At 31.4% G+C, this 26,442-nt stretch overlaps 1 protein-coding gene across 2 annotated transcripts; it reads left to right on the top strand.

The window, feature by feature from the left end:
* Positions 1-2,267: 2,267 nt before the first annotated feature.
* On the top strand, positions 2,268-24,564 carry LOC132747133 (uncharacterized). 2 transcript variants are annotated; one of them, XM_060736457.1, is made up of 4 exons: positions 2,268-2,616; positions 3,953-4,028; positions 14,114-14,189; positions 23,791-24,564. In XM_060736457.1, the coding sequence occupies exons 1-4, from the start codon at positions 2,483-2,485 to the stop codon at positions 23,835-23,837; spliced, it is 333 nt and encodes a 110-aa protein (XP_060592440.1). In that variant the 5' UTR covers positions 2,268-2,482; the 3' UTR covers positions 23,838-24,564. The 2 variants fall into 2 exon arrangements, 1 of the variants encoding a protein (XP_060592440.1); XR_009628086.1 differs by lacking the exon at positions 3,953-4,028.
* The last annotated feature ends 1,878 nt before the right edge of the window (positions 24,565-26,442 follow it).

Below are 26,442 nucleotides of genomic sequence, written 5' to 3'. Positions count from 1 at the left end.
ACTTTCTCACTCTTATATAATGATATTAATTGGTATAAATTGCTGGAAAACCACAGATACTGAAACTGATGTTGATGGTGGTTTCTGCTTTAAATTGATGGAATCACTGATTATAACTTCTAGTTGCTGACAGCCTGTGAATTTATTTATCAGTGATTGAAAGTACTGTGTCATTTTATCCATTTCCATTTGGTTTACTTCTGTTAATATCATAGCTTTAAAGTTTTTACCCTCTTCTGTTTTGAAAATGTGCTCAATTTTTACAAATTGACCTGTAATGATTTTGATTTTTTGAAAAATACAAGGGTAATGTGTACTCCATTATTGCCAAAATATAAATACAGTTAATATCAATAATTTTCTATGTTCTAAACATGATTTAAAAGTCACACACATTTTATACTGAAAACGAACAATATTGATAAAAGATTTTAATATTGCTCTTATTTTTAAACAATTTGTGGATGTTACATTTTTGTGATGATTCAATAGATAGTAATAGCAAAAGAAGTTAAGTAAATTAAAATTTTTATACTGGTAAATGAAGTGCCTCACAGTATATTGCCTGACCGCGTACAGGTTTTAACAGTAAGCATAAACTGGAAAGCTGCAAGGATTAATTAATTGTAATGCAGTTACAGCTGCAGCTTGCATTAAACATTACAGCAATAATGTACTTTCTTTGTCAATAAAACAGTCATGTAGAAGAATTAGATCATTGACAGTTTCCAGGCAATTATATTATGTTTCTCACTAGATAATTTCCAGTGTCCTACATTTTATAATAGAGTCCAGCATGTACCAAAATAGTTTCCTGCCAACAATTGTATTAACACATACAATTATATAAACAAAATTGACTGAACATCATTACAGCTACTGGACCACAATATTATTTTGTAGGAGGTGGTTGATATCTTATTAGATAAGTGTCATGAAAATTGTATTGCTAGTAAAGGAGTTCCAAGATTTTGCATTTTCCTAAGAGATACCTTGAATTTGGCAAATGTGGATTTTTTCCAAAGCTTATTCCCTAGTACAAACAATTTTTTAGTCCCCTACCGGTTTACCGGAGGGGACTTTAGGTTTACCCTCCGTCCGTCTGTCCGTCCGTCAGTCCGTCTGTCCGTCCGTCAGTCCGTCCGTCCACAAAACTGGATCCCGCGATAACACAAAAAGTACTGAAAATATTTTAACGAAACTTGATATATGGATAGATGGCAGTATGGAGATTATGCACGTCTTTTTCTTTTCTACCTATGTTGAAAATTCTGGTTGCTATGGCAACAAATAGACTGAAAATAGGGCAAATTTTACACATAACCTGGATCCCGCAATAACGCAAAAAAGTACTGAAAATATTTTTATGAAACTTGATATATGGATAGATGGCAGTATGGAGATTATGCACGTCTTTTTCTTTTCTTCCTATGTTGAAAATTCTGGTTGCTATGGCAACAAATAGACTGAAAATAGGGCAAATTTTACACATAACCTGGATCCAGTGATAACACAAAAAGTACTGAAAATATGTTTATGAAACTTGACATATGGGTATATGGCAGTATGGAAATTATGCACATCCTTTTCTTATCTTCCTATGTTGAAAATTCTGGTTGCTATGGCAACAAATAGACTGAATTTCAAGATTTCTGATTCTAGTTTTTAAGTTTTATCACTATAACTTCTTTATTTCTTAAGGTATTTTCTTCAAACTTTAAATATAAGTTGCTTGTAATCAACCACATCATATGTGACAAGGTTTACAACTCTAGCACAAAATTTATCAGAATTACCTCCCTTGAACTTAAAATTTTCATGAAAAAACATTGTTTTTTTTAAATAACTTTTTTTTCTGAATTTATCTACTTCAAACTTCATATAAATGTTTCTTATTATCACTCAACATTTGTGAGTGTTCAATACTCTAGCAAGACTATTTCCAGAATTATGCCCCTTTTGAACTTAGATTTTTTTTTTGAGAAATTGGTAATTTTTACTCCAACTTCTTCAATCATGATAGGATTTTTAATATGTAATATTTTGATAACAGGGATGTTTAAAAAATAACTTTAGAGTGTCCTTCAGTCCGTCTGTCTGTACATAAAAACTGTTTCCTGTGATCACTTTTAAAGAACTTTTTCAACAAATTTACTTAAAATAGGAACATAAGTGAATGGCCAATGGCCCTTCAGAATGTTGCTTGGGCTCTTTCCGGTAGGGGACTTATGGATTGCTTGCAATACTATGATAATTGCTTGTTCTTTTATAATCTGTTGCATGTTTTATTACTGAAAAAGTTTGTTTGTACCCTCAGATTAGACGGGAAAATCCAAAATATTCTTAAGTCCTAAAGTAAGTTGATATTTATCCCACTATGGGGACAGTTCAGGTGAAATGAACCTAGTTGTTAACTTCTATCAGTAGTTTCCTCACCATAAGGTCAATACATTGTTCTTATGTTTTAGGCTGGATATGGGGAATGATCATCAACTGCAATGTGCCAGGATTTGACCATGTCTCTATAGAGTTGGGTTTGTACCAGAAGTTCGATCATCTAAAAGTCAAAGTCTACACTATCTTTAGTGATGGCCAGACCATTTGTCTTATCCACAGGTATGTTCATTCTTACCAGGCTAAATACTGATGACTGCTTGATTTTAGCATTTTAATATTAAAATCACTTATATCTAATAATGGACTGGTCTGAATTTTAAAACCGGACAAGTCCATCACATATAATTTAATAGGTTAAAGGTCAATGTCTTCTGAAGGCTGTAATTCCTTTATTAGCAGCAATTTTTCAACTGTTGTCAAGTTGATTTTAAAGAGTGGCGTAAGTCATAAATTTAAAAGTTATAGACTGGGTTAGATAAGTGGATCCTGATATAGTATTGGTGGCCCTGTCACAGTCATTTGTATAGCTTAATGAGTTTGTTGACCTGATGTTAAAATGACAGATGGTTTAATATAACATTCCATTCACTACTGTGTTATATTGTTATATGGTAATAGATTAAGAATACCATTAATCTTAAGTATTGTTTTATGACTTTTATCATGCTACATTTGGATAATGCTCCGACATTGACACACTTGAAATTTTGAATAGTTGATTGTAAATTTGAAGGATTTCTATACGAAATTGTTGAGGTTATATAAGCAGGCTACAGTGTGTTACTTTATTGGGGGGGAATGCTCAGATACCACAGATTGGCAGGCTGGTTTGGCGTCATACCAAGTTGCATGAGATGTGAGCCATTTTTACCCCTGTCTCAAATCCCCAAGTCAACATAATAATGTGTTTTCAAAAGTCATTAGTTAACTGCGTTTCTGTTCAAGCATGATTTAAAATATCACCAACATTTTTAGTTCCAAATTGTAAATTTTGAATAAACACCTAGCCTGATATGTTATTTTAGAATATTTGCATTAAAAGTTAATTTGTGAGCATCACATTATAAAAGAGTTTAAGACAATACATACTATTGTTTACTAATTTAATGAAGAAAATTGTGCAATCATAATTTTGAAGTTCATATTTTACAATGATGCAAAATATCACATTTATAAAACTTATGGTCTGGAGGGAGGAAGATCATGTGAAGATGTAACATTACATGAGTTGATAAGGATGATTGAAGGGAAGAAGATAATTGTTTATATCTATGTAACAAAGGATGGGATAGAAATTGGAAACTGCAGATAGGAGGGACAATAGTTGCTTATAAAACTATAGAGGATTTAAGAACTGTATACATGAGGTATTGTGCATTCATTGAGTGATATTAAGAACTCATTAGAGGATTTCAATCAATATATTGCTGCAAAAAGATCAAATTTGGAAAGTAACAATGCATGGTTAATGAGGGGGAGTAACTCTTCATGACATATGATTGGATTATAACACTTTACAAAGGTTATATAGTGGTTACATTTGGTATATTTTCAGAAGTGAAGCTTTGCAAAGGGCTGGGGTGAATAAATCACATAAGATCACTTGGAGTTATAGTGGAGACATCACTGTTGTAATGTATTCAAATTACATCATTATCTTTCTGTTGATCTTCAATCTTACAGTGAAATTATTCAGACAGGTTGTAATGACATTTACATCCCTTTGTGACTTGTGGACCCATAGTCAACACTTTTGATAGTCAGTAATAAATTATATCCTCTTTTTCTTACTGAATAAATCAAGCTGTTTTTCTGTAAAAGAAACATTTTTTGTAATGATCCCTTGTAATGTTTGATTGACAGGTCCTTTCTTCATAATTGAATCTAGTCACATCTTTATCTTATAATTGTGTCTCCATTTCTTTACAATTTACATCTGACACCCTACAGTTGTTCTTTATAACATATATAGATAACCATCTTCCATCTTTTATGTGTGAACACTCAACTCTGAAAAAAAGAGGAAAAGAAATGAAAACTTGGTCCCCTGTAAGTTTAGATGTTTTATTTTCATCAAGAATAAAGCCTTATTTTAAGGTAAATTGGATTCATATGTCACATCATATTAAAAGTGAAATATCTATAAGATAGATTTTGTTATGGGATGACAAGACCACCTTGTAGCTGGGCTTCCGGATGTTCAAGTCCCAAATAAATCACCTTTCCAGCAATTCCAAAATAAAATGATTCATTGAGGTTATTTTAAACACACATAATTATGTGCAGTAAAACTTGTCATATGTGACTTTCCATGGGACCATATCAAAAAGGTCACATATGACAGGGAGTCTTTTAATCCAGGTTCCCCAAAAAATCATCAGTTGTTTCAAAATGCTATCTTTACTTGTTTGTCTTTTCTTTGATTGTGTTTTCTTTGTGTTACATATATGTAGTATTTAAATATGGTTTGTTGAAGATATAAGATAATTTTTATTTAAATACTTTATTATAGTTAAAATGTTTTTAAAAATAAAAATGTTTACATGCATAATTATACAAATACAATGTATTATAGATATAAAATTTTAAAAGAAGAGTTTTTAATTTTGATTTCCAGTCTTCCACGCAGTTTTAACATTCACATCTCCTCTTTCGCCACTCATGGTCCCATATGATATACTGTTTCTTAATTTTAAAGAGTCAAGCCAACCATTTGAGGCCTTAAATTCAGTCTTTCCCAGCTGTTGGGCAAATTCAATTGATTTTGTCTGTATCATTGGACCTGTAAGGTTGATGTTTCTTCCCGACATCACGACACCATGCCAATGTAAGGGTCGTTGACTTCTTCATTCCCTGGAAAAAGAAGGAGGAATGAATTTTCTGCTCATACATGCAAAGTTCAGACAGTTAGAAGTTTAAGTTTGGGGGGTGTAGTGTATAAACAGGCATTGTTGTCTTGTAAATCTTTGCTTTATTTTTCCTATCAATTTAGTGAAAAAATACGATGAGAGCGAATAACAAAAAAAAATACCTATGAGATAACGACGACGTTTTGAAGAATTGGGCATGTTGTTTTCAAAGTCACTCAAAATGTCGGCCTTTCACTTCCAGAGCGTCTGTATCTGGGTTTTGCCGACGCCCATTTCCTCGGCAATTTTGTAGACTGGGGTGCCGGCATCAAGCTTTTTGATTGCCTGAATTTTTTCTTCAAGAGTCAGGACAACTCTTTTTTACGTGCTTTGTCAGCCATATTTGTATGATCTGAAGTGCACGGATGTTTGTACATGTTTCTATCCGCACGTTCTATCAGTTTCTATCCGCACGTTATCGGACGGTTGTAATTTACTGTTTGGTCAAGTAGATGTTATCATGAGATTATTTATTTTTAAACTTGGACAGTTATAATGACTAATAGCTTCGTAATTATCAATTAACACCTTTTGCAATGGTGATAAACATTCGAGACTATGGCGCTCAAATTCGACGGACAAATGTCAATTGAAAGCGAGAAGTGTGAAAAACATAATTCTTGTGAAAATGAAAAAGTCGTTTAATTCGGTCATAGAAATGTAACAGGACGCTAAATTTAAGGTCGTTAGTCGCGTCAGACAGGGAGTCGTTTAATTCAGTGACTTTATATAGTGATTTACGTTGGGCGGTCTAAAATAAGGTCGTATACGACAGGAAGTCATTTAAATCAGTGAGTCGCTATGGCAAGTTTGACTGTATTTGTTTAAGTTTGATTTTGAAATGAAGCTAATTTGAAGCTCACTTGAGTTAGTGTCATAATGAGGGACAAGGTTATGGGTGAAAAGTGGGACACTTACCCACTAGGCCAACAGGTCCCCTTTGGAGGTCATCAAGATGGGAATCCAGCTATACTGTTGAACAGATACCGTATTGTTTCTATTTATAGCCCCCCTTCTAATTAGCGCCCTCTGGGTGCAAAATGAAAAGAAAATCTTACCGGACTTGAAAATTTTAATATCCAAAGTGTATTTAAAAAATAAACAGAAAAAAACTAACTGTTGTAACTTCCAAATAACGTTCAACTTTACTAAGATCTGACCGATCTAACTGTTAATGTTCAACACACTTTTACGATACAATGTGTGTACTTAATGTCCGCTGCTCTTAGAATCAGTGCTGTCCGTATCCGAGCTCGAATTACTGCTGTCCGACAGAATCAAATTTCCACTGACATTATGCAACACCTGTTCACTAATTTCGATGTCTTCTTGACTGAATCCGTCAAACGGAACATCGTTAATGTCCTCAGCCTCGTTGTCGGAATTGGCATGAAAGAGATGATCCTCGGAACCATCCAGGTTATTAGTTATCCCACACTTTTTGAAAGACTTGATAACGATCTGCGGTGTAATAGAAGCCCATGCCTCTTTGATCCACTGAAGAAGTAATGGTTTCGATAGACATTTCCTGTTTCCGTAACGGGTTGTCTCCACAGGACCGCTAAACAGCCATTCGTCATAAAGTTCCGAGATTTTATTTTTAAATGGCTTATTCCAAGATACATCCGCCGGCTGAAGCTTAGATGTACAACCACCGGGAATAACACACATATCACTGTTGTAAATTGTTTTAACTGCCGTCTTAATGTTCTCCGTTTTGTGCGCACGAAATGCATCCCATACGAGTAACCAACGCCGGCTGTTATTTCTTCCGTACAGTCTGCTCAGCCAAAATTTGATACTAGTAGTTTCATCAGCCCAAGATTTCTTCCCTGTACCACACATGTACACAATTATTCCTGAAGGAACGTCCTTCTTTGGTAACTCGCGGGACCCTGGAAGATGAACAAGAGGTGACAATTTTGTTCCATCTGCATAGGCAGCCAAAGTAACTGTAACACGCTCTTTTTCGTGGCCTGTGGATGCAACATTTACTTTGCTAGCGCCTTTCATGTTTAAAGTAGACTTTCCCGGCATTTCTAGCCAAACTGGCGTTTCGTCCATATTTAAAATATCTCTGTCATCGTACTGGCGCAAAGTACGCATTCTCAATACAAATCGCATGAAACTGTCTACACGATTACTGGTTATTTCCTCGGCATGTTGGCTAACATGTGTCGTTCTACGGAATGTGATATCATGACGTTTCTTGAACTTGGCAAACCAGCCCTGTGACGCTTTGAACGACTGATTTCCGTTAAGTTTATGAAGTCGCATAGCCTCGTATTTTAACTATTTACCAGTGACCCGTACACCTGCAGCCCGACGGTCCTGGAACCACTGCAACAAACTATTTTCTATGTCTTTATATTTTATCGGCCTACCGGCACCAGGGGCGCGTTTCTGCGATTTGGGTGCATTTATCAATGTGTTTTTTAATTGACACCATTCGCGTACTCTGTCGACTCCAAATAATTTGGCTGCATGGTGCTTTCCTTTTTACTTCCGCTATGCCGATTACTTTCATTTTAAATGCATTTGTGTATGTTTTCTTTTTCTGGCCTCGCCCTGAAGTGCAACCTTCCATTGTGTTTAAAAACACAGGTAAACTGATGCGTGTTACGTCATAATTACCCGCCAGAGCAATAACTATTTATACATGTACTTGACAAGTTTATCTCGGTCAGCGGACTACCGTATTGTCTACAATAATTTTGTTCTGCTTATTTATCGTACGTGAACAAGGGGTTTATAGGACGAAAATAGTCGGAGATTTTTAGATAATTTTTAAACATAAAATTAGTTTTCATGCTATGCAAATGTGCTTCTAATTAACGCCCTCCGTTTCCGTTTTTGCAACGCCCCGGGGGCGATAAATGGAAACAACACGCTACTTGTTTACTTAGGTCAGGGTTGATGCAGTCTATTGTTAGAATCTAAATCGTCCAATTTAATGATTTGATAATGAAATGCTAATGCATTTAAAAAAAGAAGAGTTTGATTTAAAACTCGGACAATATTGTATGGTAGTTAGTTACGGCACCCTTAGCCAATTGCATCATTGTTACTAGAGGGTAATGCACCGGTTAAGTAATTAAAAACTTTGTGTCATTACCATATCATTTAAAAAAATTATTCTTTCTTTTGGTGCAGTTAGATGTAAGATTTTTAACATATCTTTTCAAATGTTGTTGAAAATCAAACAATTGAGAGGTGTTGAAATATCTAAATTGTGTGACATTGTATTTCAAAGTTTGATGTATCGGTGGATATAAAACTATCTTGAGAATGAATGATAACTGTACAGGGCGGTATAATGTACTTCTTTTAGTATTGTAGAGTTATTATAAGGGGGCAATATCACTCAAAATCATGATATATATTGCCCATAAATTTCTTAATTTTCAAAAGGAAAAATATTCACTTTACACACAATATGAATAATTTCGCTTTTCTTGCCCATTAACAACTGTTTAAGTAGCCATATATATTTGCATGTTAAAGATGAATTTATCATTCCTTAAACACTTTTTAAAATTGCGAGGAAGAAAAACGATAATAAAATTTATGGTAACACAGTATAAAAAAAAACGTTTCTTATGCTCTGATGTCCTTATTTGACCGATAATGTTTTAGAAAAAATTAGTTTTCTGATACAAAGTAAGTAAGCAAATGATAAATGATTTTTCTTTGTAACACAGTACTTTTATTGTTACAAGCAAGGTTAATTTAGTATTAAGACACTTATAGCCCGGTTCATTAACTGTCTTAAATCTCTATTTTACAATTAAATCTCTTTTTGGGGACCAAAAATTAGTTCATACACTTCTATATTCTTATTGTGTACTGCCTGAAGATTTTTCAGATTTATTTTCTTTATAAACTTTTACATAAATGATAATTGATGACACTATAAAAAAATGGAAATTCTCATAGATTTTTTGAATTTTGAATATTCATTAGGAAATTGATACATTTTCAGAATTTCAAATTTGTAGATACATTTATCAGACAATTATTGAGTATGCATTTTGTCCCTGTAATTTGAAATATTTGAATAATTCAATATGGAAAGTTACTTGATGTATGATTATTGGGTAGTTTTGGATGCAAAATGTTAGGTATTCTGCACTTTGAACAAAACTTTACACTGTTGAGGAAGATTCAAATGTGCCAAACTGTCTGATTAGATGTAAGTCTGTTTTATTGTAGAAAGTCTGTGTTGGCCATCATGATATATTTTTGCGCTTGGCCAAGTAACAGTTTTAGTGCAAAGTTTTAGTGTTGCACAGTTTGATTGAATACAGCCTTCTGTTAGAAACACGCCCCAGAACAGCTTCCATATATGTGTTTCATTTACATTATAACTGTAAAACCTAGGTTAGATAATACCAGAGATTATTGAATAAGTAGCCTTATTTTTTAAGACACTCTAGTTTTTTTTTGGTGAAAAAAAATTTAACAACTTTTTTAAAAAATTTCCTTTTGTTTTTTCCTTTTCTTTTTGGTAAAACTACAAAAAAAATATTTTTTCCCCCTTTTAAAACCCAAAATTTAATCTTTAAATTTCTAAATTGTTAAAAAAAGAACGTTTTTAGGATAATTGGGTAATTTTTTTATAAGCCCGGTTTTTCTAAATTTTTTATTCCCCAAATTTGGTTTCCCTTTTTATCGTTTTTTCCCAAAAATAAACCCAAAATTTAGTGTTTAATTTTAATCCAATTTTTTTTAAAAAAATTCAAAAAAAAAATTTTTTTTGAACCCCTTAAAAACAAAACAAAAATTTTTGGGTTGCGAAAATTTTGATGGGTTTAGGGACCAGTTGGGATTGTTCAGTTTTTTGGTTAGGTTTTTTTTGTTCCCTTTCAAAACCCCCTTTTTCAAATAAAAAAAACTTAAAAAGGAACAGAAAGGTTTTTTCAGTGGAAACGGGTTTTTCGCAGGTTTGGTTCCATGGTTTTGGTTTTTTCCCAAAAACCCCATTTTATGGTTTGGTTTTTTTTATTGGGGGTTAATTAAAATTTTTTATTAATTTTTGGTTGGGGTTCAAAATTTCCCGTTGTTTTATTTTGGATTCTTTCACCCCAAAAATTTAAATTATCAAAGGTGGGTTTTTCGGAAGGGGTGTTCTAAATTAGGGTACTGTTCTCGACAAAGGAGGGCCCCCCATAAAAGGAAAAATTTTAAAACCTTTTTTCGGGTTAATTTTAAAAATTGTTCATTTTGTTATTTAAAAATTGCAAAAATTTTATTTTTTAGGGTTGTTTAAAAATTTTTTTTAATATTTTAATTTAAAGATTTTATTTATTTTAAAAGTGTTACATATTAAAGAAAATATTTTTTAGGCAGTCTGATATTTCTTTAGCCCTTATTCTGACATTTATGATAAAAGATGAGAAATGTTTCCCATAGGAAATAACTGTATATATATTACAGTTATCTAATATACAGATTGATTTTTTTTTGCGTAACTTTATAATTAGGTTTCATTTAATATAGTTTTATAGGAAAAGCTCTCAATTTGATAGACTATTCGTCTATATTTTATGATTTTATAATGTTATTTGTTCAATAAATTGTTTTGATGTGAAAATATTAGTTAGATACATTGACTAATTTAAAGAAAATAAGAAAAAAATATTAGAGAGAAAATTTGATAAGGAATGATATATAATATAAATCCACTCCAGGGCTTCCCAAATGTGTGGAGTAACTGAAGTCTTCTTTATGCAACTAGTAAAGACGGAAAGTTGACTTTTGTTGATGTAAACTTACAGTAACAAAAAAATTGTTTAAAAAAGAAAAGAAAAAAAACAACAAAAAACTCCAATGCTGAATACAAATGTAATTGAAAAAAGTGAGTTAAAGTTTTTTTGTTTAATTTACATGACAGCTGTCACTTTGTATTTTTTTGTAATCCATATACATGTACTTATGCAAACTGGAATCTTTACTATCATATATTTTTAATCATGGACATAACAATAATATTATAATAATAAGGGAAAAAAGTTTTTTGCCAAAACAGGATTGAATATTTCAATATGCCTGTTGTTACTGTATGGAAAACCACCTCCGTGGATGGGAGTTGATGACTTCTAAACCAGTTACCTCTCTGGCGTTGGTTCGATCCCCTAGAGATGCTTTGGTAGTTTAGCTCGGAGGAAGGTAGTCTAGTACTGGTATAACTCTCCAGGAACAATGGTTAGGAAACTACCCGCCTATATGACTAAAATTCTGTTGGGAAAAGGCGTAAAATGAAACAAACAAACAAACAGTAACTGTATGGTTGTAGGCTCAAAACTTCTGCATGCCCATAAGCCTATCAGTGCCATCATTAGAGGGCAGGAAGACACAAATTATCTGATTAGTTGGCTGGGTGACTTTACAACTGAAAACTTGTTGACTCACATGATGTGACTATTACATGGAAATGTAGCAAATTGCTTAACAATTTCTCAAATGTAACAACCATCAAGTTTATGTGTGTGATTATCACAGTTGAAGGTTGCCATGTCAAACTGTTGGCAAATTAAAAGCAGATTTTTTATATCATATCCCATGGACTAAACAACCATTTAGTTGCGTTCTGAAACATTCTTAATAATTAAAAACCTGTTGCATACAATAAACTACAATCTTTCAGTACAAAGTTACTAATACCTTATCTACTGAGAATCATAACTTTTCTTGAATAATCATTTGAGGTAGATTTTAAGGTTTTAAGTTGTTCCGTGGTCGAGGGGTTAGAGTCGATGACTTCTAATCCAGGTATCTCTCTGGCATGGGTTCGATCCCCAGGAGATGCTTTGGTAGTTTAGCACGGAGAAAGGTAGTCTAGTACTGGTGTAACTCTCCAGGAACGATGGTTAGGAAACTACCCACCTATATGACTGAAATACTGTTGGGAAAAGGGGTAAAATGAAACAAACAAACAAGTTGTTTTGTCTGAAGAAAAGAGAAAAATATTGTTTAAAATAACTGCTACGCTTAATGTGAGACAGGTTAAGAAAAAAGTACACATGTTCTGTTTGACCTTGACTTTAATATGGCCTTGACTGTAAAGGTCAAATCATTGATATTGCATTGAATTGTGAAAGCTTTGCTATTAAAATACATTGTATACAGATTTGATTCTTACTTGGACAAAACAACACTGTCTTATTGTAATACTGACATGTTGTATTATTCAAGTTTGACCTTGAGCATAAAGTGACCTTGACCATCATGGTCAAAATTTTGTATTTTGCATATATTGCCATATCTTACCTCTGCACTTGGTTTTTTTTGTTATGGTAAAAATTTTAACAATAGAAATAATTCATATATACGAAACGAAGTTAAAGGCTACATGACTTATTGTCGTGGCGACATATTTGTATTTTAAACATTATTACACACCTGATTTATTTGACATACTGTATGAAAATACTACTGACAGTGACATTCTTAAAATAGGTTTATACTTTCTTTTAAACAATAACTGTCAAAATAAAAATAATATCAGAAATTATGGAAACAAAATTTTCTTTTTTATAAAATTTGCTGACAGACTCAACATTTTGCCTCTAGATAGAAGGGAGTTACCTGGGTTTGTCCAAATGAACACATCTAGATTTGGTTTGCTAGTTAATACTTATTTGTAACTTTCATTACAGCCTGGACATGTACGTATGTCTTTGCTGAAAATATTTTTTATTATTTTCAACTTATTTCTCATTTTATATGAAGCTTAATTTTTTCTAAAATGCCTTTTCAAATAATATTTATATTTGATTTTGTTTAATATCAGTCGTTAGCTAATATCATCTTTCCTGTGTGGTACAATATGACCTAAATTGTGTTGGTGCACCGTAAAACCCCCAAAAAAAAACAACAAAAAAAAACATCATTTACATTTATTATATCTTGTCAAAATTTCTTATCTTTCATAGGGATGTTAAGGAATCATTTGATTTACATATGTAAAATATAGGTAAAATAAGATCATACCAGTTTAGTAACATTGTGTTTTGATTTAGGAGTTAGTTTGTTTCAGAGATGAACATGCCATAAGGTCTATAAATTTTTTTATCTGATGAGTTTTGCTTGTATTTTATTATAAATGTCTGTATAAACCATCATAATGTTTTCAACTTGGCTGGTTAACAGTTTTATTGTTTACTTTAAATGTTTTTCTTGATAGATTATGTTAGTGCATGATTTTTTGCTGATGTTGTTTGGTTGAGGTTTTTTACTGTGTGTATATATGCAGAGCAGAAAAGTCTTGGAAACCAAACAAGAAAGGAAGGAACAGTCTGTTTTTAATTATTGAACAATTGTGTTCTTAGGACATTTGTGTTTCGCTTGAAGGTTTTGTCTCCAGTGTAGATGACTTTGTTAATTGGAAAATGTTGTATTGTAAGAGAGCCTGATAACAAAATAATGTTTGAGAATTATTTGAATGCAGTTTTACTCCTCATAAAATCCCTTTATTTTCATGCTGTGCTTCTTAATGGTTTATTCTATACTTAAAGTTGCTTGTACTTTAATTTTAGTGTAAATGAAATGTAAGCACTTAGTATAAGAAAGTAAAATGTTAGAAAACAACAATAGCTTCGTCCTGTTTGTTTCATTGGTAAATTTAAATAAATAAAAAAAAACAAATAAAAAAATGATGAATATGTTTACGGATCTGTTAGCTTCCCATGATATTAAAATCCTGCTGTAGATGCAAAATGTTGGCAGATGTTTGTTGATTTTTAGATTGATATAATCAGTGTCAGTTTTAATGTTTAATGGCATTGTATTTTAGATTATCTTTGCAGGCATCAAGGAAAATGAGTGCTGTGAACAATAAACAAAGGGATGTGCATGACTTGATGATGGACATTTTGGAAGCAGGTAGATTTTGAAAAAAATGAATATGATATGAAAGCAATTCTTACATTCATTCTTATCAATAAATTTGCACAAGACTTGATTGCATTGGGCACTGTTTTATTATCTTTCAAATTTGCAGAACATTGTGCAATCTTGGTTTATTAATTATTTCTTTGGAAAATTGGATAAATAATGTAAAAATCTTCTTTCATGTAGTTTTCTTCATCTGTTTTCAGTATTTGTAAATTTCTTTGCTTTATCACATAAACCAAGATGCAGTAGTGTAATTAAAGCCATTTAATAAAAGCAATACATGTATTACACTTTTAGTGTAATAACACTTTGACAAGATATCATTTGCATTATATATGTGATAAATAGAATATTATATTCCTGTAGATTCAATACAGGAGTATATTGAATGAGTGTAGATTTAATACTGAAATTTATTGAATGAGTTGAACAAAATCATATGTAAACCTCTTGTGAGCATAGTGTTGTTTCAGTGAAAAAATTGTGTTCAAAAAATTTAGTATTAAACCTACACTTAATGATATCACTATGGTTTCATTTTGTGTCCAAGCTGTGGACAACAGTTTAGACCAAGATTATTTTGTTTAGAACCTTTTTTCCTCTCAAAATTGGAGTTAAAATACGACTTGATGTGTAAAGGTCTGTCAGACTGTATTTGCTTGTGCTCCTGTATTGCCAATGCTGTAACCTTACACAGTTACCATCCTTTGGTCTTATAATTTAGCTGTTCTTGGATTGTTAAAGTTTAAAAGTTAAAAATAAATAAATTTAAAATAAATCAGATTCTATGGAGCTTTCTTGTAATAATTTCTTCGTTTAAATTTTTACTAAGTTTTTTGAATCGGTTATTCAACCTTTTAATTGTAAGTTATTTAAAATAGTTAAAGAATTTCAGTTATTTGGCAAAACTTCTTGTTTAATTGATTGCAGAATTTTTACAATATAATATCCTGTGGTCTTTCTTCCTATGCAGTGTCTAGTGTTATATATAATTAAATAATCTAATAATTAAAACTGCAGTTTTTAATTAACAGTAAGTTTAAAGTAGGTCACATATATTAACCATGTAACAAAGTTCTTATTAATGTGTGCTGGTGTTTACTGAAGAAAATTGGAAAGCGATCAAATCTTAAAACCTAGAAGTCTCGCAAAAGTGCAGTTTAAGAACATTTTCAATGTTTTATGACATTTTAATATCAATTTTATAACTCATTCTGTAAGGGATGAAACATTACAATGTTTTGTTCAGATTTTGTACAGATTCAAGCTAATTGGCAATTAGCACAGGTAATATGGGACCTACCTTTGAGATATATTCTGTTTAATTTGAGAACTTTATTTTTTTATCAATAGTTGCTTTGTTTTGTCTATCAATTGTACATTGTATAAACAACAATTATAAGATGGCACTGGCAGATGAAGTAGAAAACTCAATATTACTTCACTTGAAGTTACACTATACAAGATAACAAAAATGTTGTACAGGAATTTATTTTCATTTCAATATTCCAAGCCCTTTTTTTTTTGCTCAATTGCACCTTGACTTTCCTTTTCTATAAGTTAAAAATAAATTTATTCTAACTTGAATCTGGAAATTTAAATACTTTTTTATGCTATTTCTAACACAGACAGCTGCATTTTCTTGAAAAATATTATCTTATTTTCTTCACTAAATGCTTCAAAACACAATTATTTAGAAGATGCAAAATGTTAACTTTGGCTGCTTTTGTTGATGTTTCAGTTGATAAAAACATCTTAAAGTGTCAGTCTTAATTTTGCTGGCACTGAATTAGAGATTATATCTTCAGGTTTGGTGCAAGTGTGCATGCATGTAGTATAAAACAACAGAGGGTGGGACTGGTAACTCAGGAAGTAACATTAATGTTTGCTATTTACAAGTGTATGTTTGTGGCAATCAGCAATTGTTGCTCCTTGTTATATGTCCCCTTTTACTTTCTTTACTGAAAATGTATATGAGTTGTTGTCATTTGTTATTCCTTACAGAAAATGTGTATGAGTTGTGCCCATTTATTATTGTGAATAATTGTCATTTGTGTCTCTTTCCTTAAATAAGTTGTTACACTTTGTTGTTGTTTTATTTAAATGATAATCAGTCAATATTTGCTCCTTACTGCAAATTTGTGTCTGTAGTTTTGCCTTAATTACATATAGTAAGTTAATGCCCTTTTATGTTTAAAAAAAAAAGTCAGTTATTCCCCTTTGTTGCTGAAAATACAGGTAAATAATCAGTTATTATTCATTTTGCCTTTTGTTTCTGCATATACGAGAAAATGTGTGACAGTTGTTGCCCTATAGTTTTGTCAATAATGTTACATTTGTTGATTTTTGTTACAAATCAGTCTCCTGTTGCCCTTTGCTGAAGTAAATGTTTAAATGTTGTTCTTCTGATAAGGCCTTTGAATAAAAACTGAGCAATGCACATTGTTAGATTGTGATACTAAAAAGAACATAAATTTTTGAACATTGTAATGTATATCCACATGCATTTTCTTGGCAAATCATTTTATACCTGCACATTAATGATTATCTGTGTGTTTAAAGTGATTGTATTTGAATCAGCTTATCACAACATGCAGCTTTTGATGTTTGTGCTGGAGCTGTAAAACTTTTCAAAAAAATTATATCACAAGCTGATCATTTATATATTTTGAAAATTAATGTTGGTTTTATTTTAATTTACATGGTGGCTGGTGCTTTATCAAAAGTGCAAAATGTCATAGATTCTAAGATTGTCATGAACATAAAGAGTTTGTTTATAATGAGTTATTGTTCTCCATTTTAAATGATTTTTTGTTAAATATACAATTAAAATAGGATTTACAAATGTATGTTTTGATAACTGCAGGTCATTTTTAAAGTAATGAAATATTGATGATGAATACAGGTCATTTGAAAAGTCCTGAAGTATTGATGACTGCAGGTCATTTGAAGATGGTGATTGCAGATCATTGAAAAGTCATGAATTATTGATCATGATTGCAGGTTATTTGAAAAGCTATGAAGCATTGATGATGATTGCATGTCATTTGAAAAGCTATGAAGAATTGATGATGATTGCAGATCATTTGAAAAGTCATAAATTATTAATGATGATTGCAGGTTATTTGAAAAGTCATGAAGTATTGATAATAAGGCCACAGAAAATTAATTTTTAGACTCTCATCCTCGCCCGCCCGTATCAAAATCTTTCCGCTCCAAAATAATTTATTTTCAAAAAAAAAAATTGTTCATTTCGCAGACGTCTGTAGACGAAAATTCGTCTGAAAATCGTGGTCGAATATTTGCGGGACGAACGCATAAAAATCAGACTGAGGTTTACAGCGTCTAGTGATCAAGATTTTAAATACGTTCGTTTTCGATCAGTAAAATTGTCAAAATGTTCGTCATATGTGAAATATATGATGCAGTAAACAAGAAAACTGTTTGTGATTGGTTTGGGTTTAGTTTTGATCAAAATCTGGGTGGAAATGATGCGACGTTCATCAATATATTTGAAAAATTTTGCCAGTTGAAAAGCCTTAATCTTGACCACAGAAGCTGTGTAGTGAATGTGAATTTGGGACAAAATAAATTATAAATTATAAATTCCACCCACCCGCCCCAATTATTTATTGTTCTATGGCCTAATAGCAGGTCATTTAAAAAGTTGTGAATTATTGATTATAATTGTAGGTCATTTGAAATGCATGAAGTATAAATGATGATTGCAGGTCATTTGAAAAGTAATGAAGTATTGATGACGATGATGATGATGATGATTGCAGGTCATTTGAAAAGCCATGAAGAATTAATGATGATTGCAGGTCTTTTGAAGTCATTTATTATTGATGATGATTGCAGATCATTTGAAAAGTCATGAATTATTGATAATGATTGCAGGTCATTTGAAAAGTCATCAAGTATTGATGGTGATTGCAGGTCATTTGAAAAGTCATGAATTGTTTACAAGTGTGTGTTTTTGAAATGATTTAGTTTTTTTGGTTTGTTTTGTTTATTTCTTTGTTAATTCATGTTTAATAAAGGTCCATCACATCCTCTAGGCACAGTAAAATAAAAAACAAGAGTAGAGTTTGTTTCTTATCATAAATAAAACACTTATTGATAAATTTTAGAGTTGAAGTGGTGAAAGTTAACCTCTTTTTGATTTTTATAGAGCAGCCTCAGTTGTGAATTTGATGTCAAATGTGGTTATAATATGCTGCAAATTCAACCTGGATATAATTTAAGATACCTGTACAATGCCAAAGTATTTATAATCTAATAATAGAAAGATGATCTGACTTAAATCTTTGTTTACTGAATCAGTTAGAGTGTTGTCTTGTTTTTCATCACAAATCATTCAACAGGTCAAGTTGATCCAATAATTAAGTAGGTTAAGTTGGTCCTTTTTTTCATTTTGAATATTTTAATAAAGAATGATTGTTTGTAAACATCTTTTTGTGATACTTTGATTGACAAGTGTTTTGTTACTAATTGAATCATGTTACATCTTTATCTTATCATTACTGTCTCCACTTCCTATATGTTACCATTTGATACCCTATAATTCTTTCTCTACATCCTATATACAGAGGTATCTTATCTCATAGGTGCAAAACATGTTTTGAAAAAAAAAGAAATTGGCCAAGGTGTTTTATAGTATTGAATTCAGGTCCTATTTTAACTGGTAGGCAGTTGTTTTGTTGCCTTAAAGAGTGATTCTCCATACAAAAGCACCATGTATGACAGCCATTATGTTAGAACAATTCTTTACATGAAAAGTACAAAATATAACATTTGAGTTATTTACTTTTCTAGAATCATACTTTCATGAAAAGTACAATGCATGAGAGTTATTGACTATTCTAGAATAATATTTTTCATGAAAGTACAATGTATGACAGTTGTTCATAATTCTAGAATAATACTTTACATGGAAAGAACATTGTATGACAGTTGTTCATAATTCTAACACAAAACTTTACATGAAAATTACAATGTATGACTGTTTTTCATAATTCTAGAATAATACTTTACATGGAAAGAACATTGTATGACAGTTGTTCATAATTCTAACACAAAACTTTACATGAAAATTACAATGTATGACTGTTTTTCATAATTCTAGAATAATACTTTACATGAAAAGAACAATGTATGACAGTTTTTCATAATTCTAGAATAATAATTTACATGAAAAGAACAATGTATGACAGTTGCTCATAATTCAAGAATAATACTTTACATGAAAAGAACAATGTATGACAGTTTATCATAATTCTAGAATAATACTTTACATGAAAATTACAATGTATGACAGTTTTTCATAATTCTAGAATAATACTTTACATGAAAAGAACAATGTATGACAGTTGCTCATAATTCTAGAATAATACTTAACATGAAAAGAACAATGTATGACAGTTGCTCATAATTCTAGAATAATACAAATACTTTACATAGAAAGAACAATGTATGACAGTTGCTCATAATTCTAGAATAATACAAATACTTTACATAGAAAGAACAATGTATGACAGTTGCTCATAATTCTAGAATAATACTTTACATGAAAAGAACAATGTATGACAGTTGTTCATAATTCTAGAATAATACTTTACATGAAAAGAACAATGTATGACAGTTGTTCATAATTCTAGAATAATACTTTACATGAAAAGAACAATGTATGACAGTTGTTCATAATTCTAGAATAATACTTTACATGAAAAGAACAATGTATGACAGTTGTTCATAATTCTAGAATAATACTTTACATGAAAAGAACAATGTATGGCAGTTGTTCATAATTCTAACACAAAACTTAACATGAAAAGAACAATGTATGACAGATGTTCATAATTCTAACACAAAACTTTACATGAAAAGAACAATGTATGACAGATGTTCATAATTCTAACACAAAACTTTACATGAAAAGAACAATGTATGACAGATGTTCATAATTCTAGAATAATACTTTACATAGAAAGAACAATGTATGGCAGTTAGAAACACATAGGGAATCAAATTGCTACATAGGGGATAGACCTATTATTACCTTGGTGGATTATGATGTTTAAAAAGTTCTTAACTTGTTTTGTGCAGAGGACATATGAAATATTAAAAATGTTTTGTTTTTCATGCATTAAGTTTTCATTATGAGTGTAAAACGGTGAGTGTTATACAGTATGTGATATGAGTGTTACAAAATGAGTGTTGTTTAGTGAATGACAGTGAATGTTGTGTTATGAGTTGTTTCTTTTTCTTTCTTTTTTTTTCTTTTTCTTGTATATATTTTTATTTTTTAATCATCTAGAATCTTAAAGTAAACCATAAAGAAATATATATTACAAAGCCTATATAATGGTGGACCTATAAGATTTTACAAGTTCTAACATCTCCTAACATTGTTATCAAGTAACTGAAATCTCTTCAATAGCAGTACACAGTTTTTTTATAACAATCTAATTAAATAAGATATATTGCTTGAAGTATAAAAATCCAAATTTGTAATAAGAGATAAATACATTTGGCAGTATATAATGTATTTCTATATTGTATAAGAATATCACATTGACAGTTAATGTATCTCTTGGTATAATGATATAATTAGCTTTTCTGTAAGTTAAAAAGGGCAGAATATTCATGTTTCAAAAATAGCATTATTACATTATTTCTTTACATATCATGTTTATAACTGCTTTAGAATCTTGGTATGTTTGCATGTGAACAATTAATTTGTCATTCTTTAACTTGTTCTTAAAACCAGTTGTGGAATAGGGGAGGAGAAGAGAATTCTTTTTGTGTGTAGAATTAAATTACAGATTTGACTTTTATGACCCCATTTGACCTTTGTCATGAATAGAATTAAATGGATGTGTTTGTCTTTCTGGAGGATTATTGTTCTCTTGGATTAGAGAATAAGATACATGAATATGACTTGGAGCAAGATGTTAGAGAACAATATGATTATATAGCTGTTTTATTCTTCATTAAAATTGATACATTTACATGAAAGCCTTTTCTTTATGAAATCTGCTGTGGTCAAAGTATTTTTTTACAATAGGTTTGCTCTTAAATTTGGTTTGCTAATCATGGTCATGTAAATACATAATCAAATAAAGAAGTAGATGCTTTTTGTGCCCCCACGTTAGTGGCGGGCATTTAGATTTACCCTTGTCCGTCCGTCCGTCCGTCTGTCCGTCCGTCCGTTCACTTTTGTGTCGCACGTAACTCAAAAAGTATTTGACCTAGAGTCATGAAACTTTACAGGAATGTTGATCAGCATGTGTAGTTGTGCACCTGGGTATTTTCGTCTGGATATTTTTAGTATTTTCAGAGTTATTGCCCTTGACTTAGTAAAATTTTGCAATTTTCAACTTGTGTCGCATGTAACTCAAAAAGTATTTGACCTACAGTCATGAAACTTTACAGGAATGTTGATCAGCATGTGTAGTTGTGCACCTGGGTATTTTCGTCTGGATATTTTTAGTATTTTCAGAGTTATTGCCCTTGACTTAGTAAAATTTTGCAATTTTCAACTTGTGTCGCATGTAACTCAAAAAGTATTTGACCTAGAGTCATGAAACTTTACAGGAATGTTGATCAGCATGTGTAGTTGTGCACCTGGGTATTTTCGTCTGGATATTTTTAGTATTTTCAGAGTTATTGCCCTTGACTTAGTAAAATTTTGCAATTTTCAACTTGTGTCGCATGTAACTCAAAAAGTATTTGACCTAGAGTCATGAAACTTTACAGGAATGTTGATCAGCATGTGTAGTTGTGCACCTGGGTATTTTCGTGTGCATATTTTTAGTATTTTTAGAGTTATTGCCCTTGACTTAGTAAAATTTTGCAATTTTTAACTTGTGTCGCACATAACTCAAAAAGTATTTGACCTAGAGTCATGAAACTTTACAGGAATGTTGATCAGCATGTGTAGTTGTGCACCTGGGTATTTTCGTCTGGATATTTTTAGTATTTTCAGAGTTATTGCCCTTGACTTAGTAAAATTTGGCAATTTTCAACATGTGTCGCACATAACTCAAAAAGTATTTGACCTAGAGTCATGAAACTTTACAGGAATATTGATCAGCATGTGCAGTTGTGCACCAGGTATTTTCGTCTGGATTTATGTAGTATTTTTAGAGTTATTGCCCTTCACGTAGAAAATTTTTGCAATTTTCAACTTGTATCGCAAGTTTCTCAAAAAGGATTTGACATAGTCAATAAACCTTATGGGCAGGTTGCTCAGCATATTTTAGATTTGCACCTGGGGTTTGGCTTGTGGATTTATCCAGTATTTGTAGAGTTATTTCCCTGGACTTAGTAAAAAGATTGACAGAACAGTGTCGCGGTGGGGGCACCCGTGTCCTATGGACACATTTCTAGTTTTGGTTGAGTCCATTATGTTATGCTTGTTTAAATGGGCCTCAGTGACAAGTAATTGAAATCTCTTGACTTAATTTTTTTTAAAGGGTTTAGATCCTCACCATAGAACAGTTAGAATCTAATTGCTAATTGTCAAACCCCAGAGTGGGACGTAAACTTCAAATTAAATACTCTAGAGACATTTTATATTGTGCATGTTCCTCAAGATTCATTCTGTCCTGTCAAGAACAATCTAATGCCAAAAGCAAATACTGTATGCCTGCCACCTTCACCTTGGATAAACTTGATTGCTATGGGTTTGGGATTTAAGAATGTTATTTAGGGATTTATAATCAAATTGGCTCTCAGGGAGATAAGGGATTCTAACCAGATGACAACTTGACAAAGGGAAACACTTAACATCAGGATAGGATAGGACATGTTTGTATGTCATTAAAAAACAAAAACAACAACATCAAACTTTATGAATTTTTATAAATTAATGTTGGAATAATTGTAAGGTTAATTTATCACAGAAATTTTATTTTAATTGACCAGGACAGGTGGTTATCTCTGACAAGGTCAACTTGAGCATGTTGTTTTTGTCTTCAATTTTGGTTGAAGCATAATCCATATTGAATATCTTCAAATAAGAGTGATAGAATCTGTTTACATCACTAAATGTTTGTTATCACAGTGTGCAAGGTGCATCATGTTATGTTTGAATTGCTTTTCATCAGTACCATCAGTTTAAAATGCTGTTTTCTAGTTTTAACTGGCACTAAACTCACTGATTATCTATTTATGTCTGGCATAAACATAGCTAATAGATTTAGAATAGGCACAGAAAAAACCAAATTGTATATTTTTGCAATATTTTCAACAGATTTTCATTGTTTTTGCAATGGTTTCTTAGCAAATACACCGAAAAGTAAAGTTGAATTTCGTTATTTTAAACCAGTTTACATATGAAACGCATATTATTGTAAATATGTAGTTATATTTAATTCAATAAAGAATACAAAATGACTATATGTCAGTGCATGACTGATGTAGTTTCTGAACCCTGATCATCATTATGTAGTTAAGAGTTTGCTGAGTTTATATCTGTCTCACTTCTGTATGCGTTCAAAACTTTTTCTATATAATTATGTTCAAAACTTTATAAAAAAAATCAAATTCAAAAAATTATATATAGATCTTTTATATACTTTAGGTTGCCTCTTGGAAATGAAAAAAATAGCTTCCAGAAACAGTAAGTAGTTTTTCAAAGATTAATATCACATACATATTGTGAGTGGCATAATAGTATGATCTGAGTAAACTAAAGTAGTATTAATTGACTAATTAAGGTTTATATTAAAAGAAAATCAACAAGCAAGTGTTGAAACCAACACAAATTTTACGTTATTCACTTATCTAATTATAAGTATAACCAGTGATAGAACTGTGCCAGCTGCTTCAGCATAAATTAATGCAAATCTAAGGCATCACAAACCTTATACAAGAGGAAAAAACATTTCTTTCTTCTCTTGGAAGCTAACATTTTTCATACCTTTGATAAGAAAAGACCAGAAGGGATGTAGATGTAGCTGGCCAAGTCCCACACTGAAACCAACACAAATTTTACATTATTCACTTATCTAATTTTAAGTATATTTTGAAAAATGGTTTGTTTTTAAACCCTAAATACATTTTCTTTGATAATTTACTGCTGCATATAAATATATTTTAACAGTTCCATTTAATCCCTCCAGGCAGCTTATCATCAGCTGCAGTTGTATCATATGCTTCATCTTGATATACCTTATCTTGATTTTGTTTCCCATAATAACTTTACTACACCCATATTATCTTTGTTCAGATTACCCAGTTTATTGGTTAATCTGCAGTTTCTTTCACTTTTATGAAATGCATGGACCTTTTTTTTGATATTTCATTTCATCTTGTTCCATGATAATTTCCAGCTGATATTCATGCACAATAAATAACTTTTTTCTCTGAGCGATTTAACTAACACCTGTTCTTATTCTTTACTGTTTTTCCTTCACTTTTACAGTACATGGGACACTAGAAATAACTTACTGATCTTGCCAGTGACATAAAGTATTATCAAAGTCATAGATTCCAAGTCATTTGAATGACTTAATATCCTATTTGTAATATATATTACAGACTGTAGAATACTACCAATAAAATAAATTCCTACCAGTGACAAAGAACATAACCCATGATTGTCTTAAAAGTTACCAGTGATAGAATCCTAAAAGTGAGAAAGAATCCTTCGGTGGCTTAAAATATTACCTGTGATAGAACTGTACCAGTGAGAAATAATCATTCATGTATCTTAAAATATTACCTGTGATAGAACTGTTCCAGTAATATAGAATTCTTCCTGTGTCTTAAATAATTACCTGTGATAGAACTGTACCAGTGAGAAAGAATCCTTCATGTGTCTTAAAATATTACCTGTGATAGAACTGTACCAGTAACATAGACTCCTTCATGTGTCTTAAAATATTACCTGTGATAGAACTGTAACAGTGAGAAAGAATCCTTCATGTGTCTTAAAATATTACCTGTGATAGAACTGTAACAGTGAGAAAGAATCCTTCATGTGTCTTAAAATATTACCTGTGATAGAACTGTAACAGTGAGAAAGAATCCTTCACGTGTCTTAAAATATTATCTGTGATAGAACTGTACCAGTGAGAAAGAATCCTTCATATTTCTTAAAATATTATCTGTGATAGAACTGTACCAGTGAGAAAGAATCCTTCATATTTCTTAAAATATTACCTGTGATAGAACTGTACCTGTGAGAAAGAATCCTTCACGTGTCTTAAAATATTACCTGTGATAGAACTGTAACAGTGAGAAAGAATCCTTCATATTTCTTAAAATATTACCTGTGATAGAACTGTACCAGTGAAAAAGAATCCTTCATATTTCTTAAAATATTACCAGTGATAGAACTGTACCAGTAACATAGAATCCTTCATGTGTCTTAAATTATTACCTGTGATAGAACTGTACCAGTGAGAAAGAATCATTTTATGTGTCTTAAAATATTGCCAGTGATAGAACTGTACCAGTGAGAAAGAATCCTTCATGTGTCTTAGAATATTACCAGTGATAGAACTGTACAAGTGAGAAAGAATCCTTTTATGTGTCTTAAAATATTCCCTGTGATAGAACTGTACCTGTGAGAAAGAATCCTTCATGTGTCTTAAAATATTACCAGTGATAGAACTGTACCAGTGAGAAAGAATCCTTTTATGTGTCTTAAAATATTACCTGTGATAGAACTGTACCTGTGAGAAAGAATCCTTCATGTGTCTTAAAATATTACCTGTGATAGAACTGTACCAGTGAGAAAGAATCCTTCATGTGTCTTAAAATATTATCTGTGATAGAACTGTACCAGTGAGAAAGAATCCTCCATGTGTCTTGAAATATTACCTGTGATAGAACTGTACCAGTAAGAAAGAATCCTTCATGTGTCTTAAAATATTACCAGTGAAAGAACTATACCAGTGAGATAGAATCCTTCATGTGTCTTAAAATATTACCTGTGATAGAACTGTACCAGTGAGAAAGAATCCTTCATGTGTCTTAAAATATTACCTGTGATAGAACTGTAACAGTGAGAAAGAATCCTCCATGTGTCTTAAAATATTACCTGTGATAGAACTGTAACAGTGAGAAAGAATCCTTCACGTGTCTTAAAATATTACCTGTGATAGAATCCTCCCAGTGAGAAAGAATCCTTCATGTGTCTTGAAATATTACCAGTGATAGAACTGTACCAGTGAGAAAGAATCCTTTTATGTGTCTTAAAATATTACCTGTGATAGAACTGTACCTG

The sequence above is a fragment of the Ruditapes philippinarum genome, unplaced genomic scaffold (assembly GCF_026571515.1).
Source record: "Ruditapes philippinarum isolate M1 unplaced genomic scaffold, ASM2657151v2 ctg6732_1_1_1_1, whole genome shotgun sequence".
NCBI classification, from domain to species: Eukaryota; Metazoa; Mollusca; class Bivalvia; order Venerida; family Veneridae; genus Ruditapes; species Ruditapes philippinarum.
The sequence above is the reverse complement of the archived record's forward strand: the minus strand, read 5'-3'. Positions and strand labels throughout refer to the sequence as shown.

Coding starts and splice junctions, on each gene's coding strand:
- LOC132747133 (XM_060736457.1), top strand. CDS start 2,483: ATGATCATCAACTGCAATGTGCCAGGATTTGACCATGTCTCTATAGAG. Junction 2,617..3,952: donor ACCATTTGTCTTATCCACAG/GTATGTTCATTC, acceptor GTATATTTTCAG/AAGTGAAGCTTTGCAAAGGG. Junction 4,029..14,113: donor ATAGTGGAGACATCACTGTT/GTAATGTATTCA, acceptor TTATCTTTGCAG/GCATCAAGGAAAATGAGTGC.